This window comes from Scardinius erythrophthalmus (genome assembly GCF_964197995.2).
Source record: "Scardinius erythrophthalmus genome assembly, chromosome: 16".
In the NCBI taxonomy this organism is placed as follows: domain Eukaryota; kingdom Metazoa; phylum Chordata; class Actinopteri; order Cypriniformes; family Leuciscidae; genus Scardinius; species Scardinius erythrophthalmus.
In genome coordinates, this window is record NC_138236.1 from 19,329,494 (window position 1) to 19,339,504 (window position 10,011).

Genomic DNA, 10,011 nt, shown 5'->3' on the forward strand with positions numbered 1-10,011 from the left:
GGCAGACCCAGCCTTGGCACTGCTCTGTCCAGTACGCGCCCTTCGTGCTTACGTAGACAGAACGCGGTGTTTCAGGACCTCAGACCAGCTCTTTGTCTGTTATGGTGGGAAGCTGAAGGGAAAGGCTCTCTCAAAGCAAAGGCTATCTCACTGGATAGTGGATACCATTGCTTTGGCATACCAGCAGCAAGGTCGTCAACGCCCCCTTGGTGTGAAAGCCCACTCCACTCGTAGTGTGGCTTCCTCTTGGGCTCTAGCGCATGGCCCCTCGCTAACAGACATTTTTAGAGCTGCAGGCTGGGCGACACCCAACACATTCGCGAGATTCTATAATCTCTGAGTAGAGCCAGTTTCTTCTCATGTCCTCGCTTCAACCAGCCGGTGCTAGATTCTGCTCAGGTGTCTTCGCTTGCTCGCCATTCCTCTCCACAAATTCCACAAATATGCAAATTCTATACTCGAAGGTGATAGGCTTCTAAGCGAAACCCCAATCGTTGTCATCCGACGTAACGTCTCCGTTCCCACTCAGGGAACGAGGGTTACATCCGTAACCAAGACGTTTTAAAGGGTGTCTCTCCGCCCACTCGTTACCGATCACACCTGCACACAATAATAAACACAATAACAGAGCAGCCAAACAGTAAAAGAGGAAACACAGGTAGTGGAGGGACATAACACACCCCCACACCAAAATGGTGACTCCAGTCACCATAATCAAACAAAACTTTAATACAATTTAAAGTACAAAAACACACGAACAAACAAACAAACAAAAAAAAAACATATCAATACAGTTACCCCAAGTAACTATAAACATGAGAATACTGAACTAAGGTACTCTAGATAAAGCGTCTGCCAAGACGTTATCAGTACCACGGATATGCTTGACCTCAATATTAAAAGGTTGTAAGATCAAACTCCACCGCATCAGACACTGGTTGGCGTTTCTCATGCGACTGAGGAACTTCAGAGGGTCATGATCACTATAACAATCAATACTAACAATCAATAAACAAAACAATACTACAGGGGCCTGTTTCAAAAAGGAGGTTCAACCAACTCTGAGTTAAAACTTGAACTCTGAGTTGACTTACCCTGAGATGGGAAACTCTGAGTTTTCGGTTACAGAACAGCTGAAATGAGTTAGTTCAATCAACTCTGAGTTGACTTACTCTGAGTTAAGCGCGTGAAACACAACTATAAAAAGCCATTATAAATGGAGTGCAGATATTATGAGTCACCATGGCAACAGCGCCAGCCAAAAAGAGGTCTTCATATTTCTCACCAGCAGAACTGGATGAGCTTCTGCAAGCACATGGAGAGTATGAACATTATTTTTATTTTTTAAATATCGGCTCCAGCAGCGAAGGACAGAGAGTTAGCTAGGGAGAAAATAGTTGCTCGAGTCAATGCGTAAGTTTACATTTTAATTAGTTATACAGTGTTGGGTGTAATTAATTACCAAGTAATCTAAATACTGTAATTTAAATTAAAGGGATTACTCTTAATTCTTCTGTAATTTAAAGTAAAATCTGATGTAATTGCATTAGACTATAACAATTCTGTATATTTAACATACATTTTTAAAAGGTATATTTTTATGTAACCTTCTCCCGCTACACACTTTGGTCAATTCAAGAATAACTCATGCAATTGTATATTGTTTATTTGAAAGCATTAAAAGTGCAGTTTCTTGTCTCTCCTTGTATTGTTCAAGTGGTTGAGGTTGATATGGGATTTAGTAATTAGTAATAAGTAGACCAGTACTTTCTAAAGATAGTCATTATTACATTAATCTAATTACACTGTTGAAGATGTCATTTGTAGTTAGTAATACAAGTAACTTACCCAACTGTTATAATATCAGAGCTGAAACTGGAAGAACAGTATGTTATTCATTCTAATTTTAATTTTCATGTACATGTAGGTGCAATCCTGCAGGTATTAGAAGAACATGGCAGCAGCTGAAAATTAAATATAAAAACATAATTCACTCAAGTAAGGCTTGAGCATATCATGGGTGTAGGCTACCTGACTTTACAAACATTTGACATATTAAATAACTAAATAGCATCCAGTGTCTAGCAGTGCAGCAACATTTTCCTGGAGGGACTTCAGAGCCAGTCACTCCCGAAGATTCAAGGGCCTTAATAAAATGTAAGAGGTTTACATGTGTGTTATTTTTTACAGTACAGGTCAAAAGTTTGGAAACATTACGATTTTTTTATATTTTTTGAAAGAAGTCTCTAATGCTTATCAAGGCTGCTTTTATTTGATCAAAAATACAGAAAAAACAGTAATATTGTGAAATATTATTACAACTTAAAATAATAGTTTTCTATTTGAATATACTTTAAAAAAGAATTTATTCCTGTGATGCAAAGCTGAATTTTCAGCATCATTACTCCAGTCTTCAGTGTCACATGTGACATCCAGTCTATCACATTATCTTTTAGAAATCATTCTAATATTCTGATTTATTATGAGTGTTGGAAACAGTTCTCCTGCCTAATATATTTGATGAATAAAAGGTTAAAAAGAACTGCATTTATTCAAAATAAAAACATGTTTTCTAATAATATAAGTCTTCTTTACTATCACTTTTTATCAATTTAACACATCCTTGCTGAATAAAGTATTGATTTATTTAAAAAAAATAAAGAAAAACCCAAATTATTGACCCCAAATTACTGACCTGTAGTGTATATTGTTGTTACAAAAGATTTCTATTTTTAAAAAATTTGCTTCTTTTTTAATTTATTTATTTATTTTATTTTTTATCCTAAAAAGGTATCACAGGTTATGAGAAAATATTAAGCAGCAGAACTGTTTCCAACTTTGATAATGAATGCATCATATTAGAATGATTTCTAAAGGATCATGTGATAGACTGGAGTAATGATCCTGAAAATTCAGCTTTGCATCACAGAAATAAATGATCATTTAAAGTATAATAAATTGAAAACCAATTATTTTAAACGTACAGTATGGAATTTTTCGCCACTAGGGGTCGCTAACCTCTTTACAATAACAAAGGTGTAGTTTGATGACGCAACATTTGCTAAGAATTATGGATGTTGTCGTCAACGTCAAGCCGGCCGATCTAATAATGTTTATGGTTGACTGAATACATGGATGCTTTTATCATGACTGTGATATGAAGCAGTTCGGGATTGCTAAGAGACAGCTATCAGCTCCACACGCGATAAAAGGAATACGGACATTTCATTCTACCGAACTACACGCGAGTGCAGAGTTACTACTCACCGGTCAGTTTATTAGACAAATTAAACTTGTGAGGTAACGCAGCGCTGTTTCATTGGTCTAACATTACACTATCACACTAAACTGCATTTGAATGTGTTGAAATGTATGTGTTAGTTTGTCTGTATGAGACTAGCAGTAAGCTAGAGCAACATTAGAATAACATACAGATCATATTCTAACATTTTATCATTGTTGAACTATATAACATTGATTAGTTTTATGTAAATGTGCTCACCTGTTTAATAAGTACATGTAGGAGTGGTCGAAGTCTCGGACGTGGAGCTCTTGTTTATATACTGTCTATGGGAGCTCTAGGCATCTCGAAAACACAGCGCTGATATTGATTCTCGTTTTAGTTCTCCTTTTTTATCCAAAGTTTGCTTACCATGGTCCATAATGTTCGAACGAAACAACAACAGCGTGCAAATAGACATTGCGAACTCCACAGTTGTCTGCGTCTGTCGCTTTGGTTAATCAGAGGGCTCTGCTCATAGCTCTGGTTACCATGGCAGTATGAGCGGAAACCATAGGCGGAAACCAGGGACAACGCGGATATGACGCCATTGACTGCGACAAAACGGAAATAAAGAAACGTGCCGTGTCTAAAAATTAAAATTTCTCCTGGTTTGAAAGTTGTTGGAAACAGTCGGGATAGTGTAAGTACACAACTAAAAAAAAAATATAACGTAGATATAGTGATTTTTGCTAATTTTAAAGCAAAAAAGTTACATATTGTGCCTTTAAATTGTAATAATACATCACAATATTACATTTTTTTTCTGTATTTTTGATCAAATAAATGCAGGCTTGATGAGCAGAAGAAACTGCAAAAACATTAAAAATAGTAATGTTTCCAAACTTTTGACCTGTACTGTAGGCTATTTTTGATATTTCCATTTATTTTACTTTGGGTTGTGTTTTTTGTTGGTCCCAACAGATTCTGATGGTAATATCTGTCTTGTGGAGCCTCCTGTCCCAACAGAACCCCAGGCAGTCGTAAGTAGCCACTCAATACACCAGAAATTATGACAAATAGTGTTATAAAGTGTACTCAACCAAATGCTCATCTTCACAGGACGATGGGGATGAAGAGTTTCTGCTGCCACAGAGATGCCTACAGAGGTAATGTTAATATTATGTGTCTACACATCAAACAATCTACACATTCAGATTTTTTCACATTTTTATGTGGAGTAGCCAAAGTTTAAATCTAAGTATAAACGGATATTCTTATCTCTCCCTGCGCCCCCAGAGTGTGGAAGAACAGCAAGAGGACGGTCCATCAACTTCTGTTTCACAGATGAACACAGTTCAGTGATTTCCAGTAAATGCCACTGTTTAATTCTGTAGAATTTGTTTAGAACTACATTATGTAACTCTAATCTACTACTGTATTTTCAGTTGGCAGTTAAGGAGTTATATAGACTTCATCTTATTAAAAAAAAAGAAAGAAAAAACAGCAGTAAAAATAGCAATATTTTATTTATTAATAAAGATTAATTTTATTACATTAAAAATGTACTGAAAGAATGAATGAGGTGTTTAAACACCACTTCCTCTTTAAAAAAGGGGAGGAGACCGAAAGAAACTCTGGGTTTATCGAAGAAAACCTGCTCCCGACCAGGTTAGGTTCACAGAGTAAGTTACCATGGTAACTGACTCCGAGTATAAGTTACCTCTCTTTCAGAAACGGGCTTGACTTACTCTGCTTTCTCAGGTTTAACATACCTCCCGTTCTGAAACAGAAAACCCAGAGTTTCCCTCATTTCAGGGTTAACATACTCGGAGTTTTCACTTAACCTCATTTCTGAAACAGGCCCCTGGCTGCTACACCACTACTGGGAAAACAAAAACGAAGTGATCAAAAATTCCCAAAATGACCACAAAATTTTAACATAACCAACCACGCCACAATACTGACAAGTTAAGGAAAAGTTAGACATACGAATGGGCTAAAACCCCCAAAAATCTCTGCAGACAACAAAAGTCTAAACTCAACCTCAGCCTGTTTAAACATACATACATACATCCCAGGAGGGAAAAACACATGATTGAATTGAAAGAGAACCCACACAATGTTTAAGGAAATAAATAGGGAAAAAGTAAAACTATTAATTTTTCCATAACATGTTCTAAGTAGTAAACTCCATATTACACACACACAGATTTAATATGGAGTTTATTACTAAAAATATTAATACTCAGTGAGGCCACCAGATGGCAGTGTGTGTCTCTTAAAATGCGAGAGTGACCAGACTGCTTTCATCTCTAAACTCTTAAGGCCTTTAGCTTTCCAAACCTCACTCACAAATGATCTTTCCTCAAATCAGCCAGGACATTTCTTCTCAATTCCTGCATAGTTCTACCTGCTAATAATGATGCTGATATGTAAATTAATGTACATTTACTTTTAAATTTTTTTTAGGTTTAAATCTTTTAAGGAAATATATAAACTGTTCTCTATCTGGTCAGTTTTATAGTGTTGTCAGTATTTTAATCATCATGTCTTGTGGTTTTCCATGAATTTTTAAAAGTGAAAGTAAATCAGTGGTTCTCAACCTTTTTGACTTGAAGGCCCCCCACTGTCCAACACAAAATTCAAAGACTTCCTATATTTTGCATTTATCAAAGGTCAAAAAACACTTTTATTTTCTCATAATATACACTGCACATCATCACATTTTTCAAAGATTCTCAAACGACTCCAAAGGTTCAGTCTCTAAACCCTTCCTTTCTGAGAGCCTAAGCTGCTCTGATTGGTCTACTGCTTACAGCGCGTGTCGGAAACTAAACGCTCTTAACTATAACTGAACTTCAGCTCCAGAGGCTTCCTAAAGCTCAGCGATTGTACACTCTGTAAAGACAGTAATGAGTGCGTTAATTTTACCATATCAATCCGAGTTCGAGTCTGATGATGAATCATTGGAAGAACTAGTTATTCAACCCAAACCTCCATCACAAGGACGACTTGAGCAGTACGTTTCTCAGTGAGATGTTGCAACTCTTTTTTTCTAATTTATTGCGGTACACATGCGGGAAATGTATTATTTACAGTATCAATAATAGTGCATACGTTAGCCGGGCACTAACGTGAATGACTGATATAACATTAAAGTTTGTAAAAAAAAAAAAAAAAAAAAAAACTTACTCCATCCTTAAGTATTATGAACTGCATTAAATAGTGGCCCACAGCTGATTAGCAGAACTATTTCAGCAAAACGCTAATAATTAATTGTCATTAATGCCGTTTAGTTTAGTTTAGTTTAGTTTAGTTTAGTTTAGTTTAGTTTAGTTTAGTTTAGTTTAGTTTATTTGTATAGCACATTTAAAAACAACATGAGTTGGCCAAAGTGCTTTCCATTAAAACAATATTCCAACAGCATAATTAGCCACAAATACAGAAAACAAGCAAGCACACAAGTGAGCAAGACAACAGTAAAACAAAATACACTCAACTACTTGCTCAACCATAAGCCTGGGCAAGTAAATGCGCCCTCAATCGTGATTTAAAAGCACTCAATTTAGTGAAACATCTAATATCCGAAGGCAGGTTATTCCAGAGGCGGGGTGCAGCAACTGAAAAGGCGCGATCCCCTTTGGACTTTAGATGAGATTTAGGGATCTTTAAAAATGATGTTTGAGATTACCTCAATAGCCTTGTCGTCTGATAGACCTGGAGAAGATCTGAAATATATTCAGGAGCAAGGCCATGCAAGGCCTTAAAAGCAAACAGTAAAACCTTAAACTGGGCCCTGAAATTAACTGGGAGCCACTGCAGTGAAGCTAGCACTGGGGAAACACTAACTTGCTTCTTGGTCCAGGTCAAAAGCCTGGTTGGTGCATTTTGTAAGAGTTGAAGACGATTTAACAGAACACATCAAGGAAGCCCCAGATACAATGAATTACAATAGTCCAACCTTGAAAATATGAACGCCTGTATAACCTGCTTCAAATCATTAAAAGACAAAAAGGTTTTAATTTTTGCAATGCGTCTTAAATTAAAGAACCCAGCCTTCACCACTGAATTTACTTATCAAATTTAAGCTCTGAATCAAAGATAACTCCCAGATTCCTTGCTTGTTCATGTACATGTTCATGCTCCCAGTCATTTAAGACATGTGCAAGAGGGCCTAAACAATCAAATATGTGTGTGGGTGACCTAATTGAGCCAAACACTAGGCATTCTCTTAACCAGAGACATGCACAATACAAAACACAAAACTGCATAATTATTTTGAACACCCGGTAGAAAATATATACATCAATAATTAATTGGGTTGTGATTTTGAGGAGCAGTTGGTCCAAATAAAGTGTGTACTGTCCCATCTTTAATGATTAAGCGTTTTGTAAATCCCACTTAGATTTCACAGAAATTTGAGAAGCAATCGTCAAAAGGTTAAATGCGATCGTTGCTGTGGAAACTTTAACCGCTGACTCTTCACATCCTCATCCTTCGGAAGTGTTTACAAAGAGAATTTGCTTTTGCAGAGTAGAAAACAGTGTCTTCTTGACATGTACTCAATGCGAACCAGCTACAAGTGCACTGAAGACTGTTGGTGGGCATTATGCAAATGTGTTACATTGTTACGCATGTAAGTTTTCGTAAGACTGGAATTACTGATGACTTTTTTATGCAATTCAGAATCGATTCTTTTTTTTTTGAGAGAGAGAGATAACTTCATTCATCGAGCACTTTGATCTTTAAAACTTTGCAGACCCTTTACATTGACAAACAGCTATAGTACACACTGCATGAAAAAGTAATATCTGAAAAAGCACAATGGACACTTTAACAGAAACTCTCAATATAGGTAAATTAATCAACCGCATTACATTTTGTGATTGCAGAATTTAAGAACTGTATGTTCTTTAACCAAAAAACAATATTGAGGGTAAAAAACAAAAACAAATTTAGTTTACAGTACAGGTCAAAAGTTTGGAAACATTACTATTTTTTATGTTTTTGAAAGAAGTTTCTTCTGCTCATTAAGCCTGCATTTGTTTGATCAAAAATACAGAAAAAAATTAATATTGTGATATATTATTACAATTTAAAATAATTGGTTTTCAATTTATTATACTTTAAATTATCATTTATTTCTGTGATGCAAAGCTGAATTTTCAGGATCATTACTCACATGATCCTTTAGAAAACATTCTAATATGATGATTCATTATCAAAGTTGGAAACAGTTCTGCTGCTTAATATTTTTTCATAACCTGTCATACTTTTTTGATGAATAAAAAGTAAAAAAAAAAATAATAATAATAAGCATTTTTTAAAAAAATAGAAATCTTTTGTAACAGCAATTTACACAACTGGTCAGTAATTTGGGGTCAGTCATTTTTTTCTTTCTTTTTTTTTTAATAAATCAATACTTTATTAATATTATTAATTTTATTATTATTTTTTTATTTTGAATAAATGCAGTTCTTTTTAACCTTTTATTCATCAAATATATTAGGCAGCAGAACTGTTTCCAACACTCATAATAAATGAGAATATTAGAATGATTTCTAAAAGATAATGTGATAGACTGGATGTCACATGTGACACTGAAGACTGGAGTAATGATGCTGAAAATTCAGCTTTGCATCATAGGAATAAATTCTTTTTTAAAGTATATTCAAATAGAAAACTATTATTTTAAGTTGTAATAATTTTTCACAATATTATTGTTTTTTTTCTGTATTTTGATCAAATAAACTCAGCCTTTATAAGCATTAGTAACGTAACGTAATGTAACGTAACAAAACATGTTTCCAAACTTTTGACCTGTACTGTACATCTTGATTGTATGTTTTCTTGATTGAAAGTTATTTATGTTAGATTTGTTTTAACAATAGTATTCATATTAATTAAATTAATAATCATATATAAATTTAAATACTTTTCATTCTGTGGTCTGCTTGGAAGTTTGCTGAGGCGCCCTAGTAGGCCCTGGACCCCTGTATGAGAATCACTGTTCTAAATAATAGTAAATATTAATAATAAAAAATAATAAAATAATTAAACCTAAAAATAATAAATAAAAGTATGTATAATAAAAAATGGGTAACACTTTATTTTACAGTGTCCTTGTTACATTTGTTACATGTACTTACCATATAATAACAATAAATTATGCATAATTACATGTAACTAACCCTCAACCAAACCCTAATCCTACCCTAACCCTATAGTAAGTACATGTAGTTGCTTATAATTACTCAGTACTTGAATATATAATTACACTGTAACAATGACACATTTAAAATAAAGTGTAACCAAAACATTATAGTATGTTATACCATAGGTCACTACTGTCAAATTGGCTTATTTCATCCTCAGGAGGAAGATCCAGCAGGCCCGGCAGTCAGCTCTGGAGTCTTCAGTGCTCAGCTCTGAGGAGGATGATGATGATGATGATGGATTGTATGATCATTCCAGCATAACCTCCATCCTCACCGAGAGTAATTTACAGACCAGTTCCTGCTGAAGCCGAGAGAGGAATCTGTGGAATGGGGCGTGAATGGGAGCTGCCTGTTGATACAGTAAATACAATAAAAAGGATTGGCGCTCCATTCCTGGACACAGAGTAACTTCAGTCCTGCTCTAAAATAAATGATAGATATGAAACTCCAGTCTCCTTGTTTCCAACCCTTAAGCATTCACTGCTGCGCCACATCAACCCCAATTATAAATCATTTTGTACAATCTGGGGTTAAACTTTTTTCTGTCCATAAAACTGGACAACATCTTTT

The 10,011-nt window shown here is 35.0% G+C and overlaps 1 protein-coding gene across 1 annotated transcript in view; it reads left to right on the forward strand.

Annotated features, from left to right (window-relative positions):
* LOC308704500 (cingulin-like) overlaps positions 1-9,746 on the forward strand; it is a gene marked incomplete at both ends in the record, with an annotated part of 47,751 nt that extends 38,005 nt beyond the window's left edge. The window contains 2 exons of the mRNA XM_081388870.1: positions 4,343-4,389; positions 9,599-9,746. Coding sequence (XP_081244996.1) covers positions 4,343-4,389; positions 9,599-9,746 — 195 coding nt within the window. The remainder of the gene's footprint in view (positions 1-4,342; positions 4,390-9,598) is intronic.
* Between the last annotated feature and the right edge of the window lie 265 nt (positions 9,747-10,011).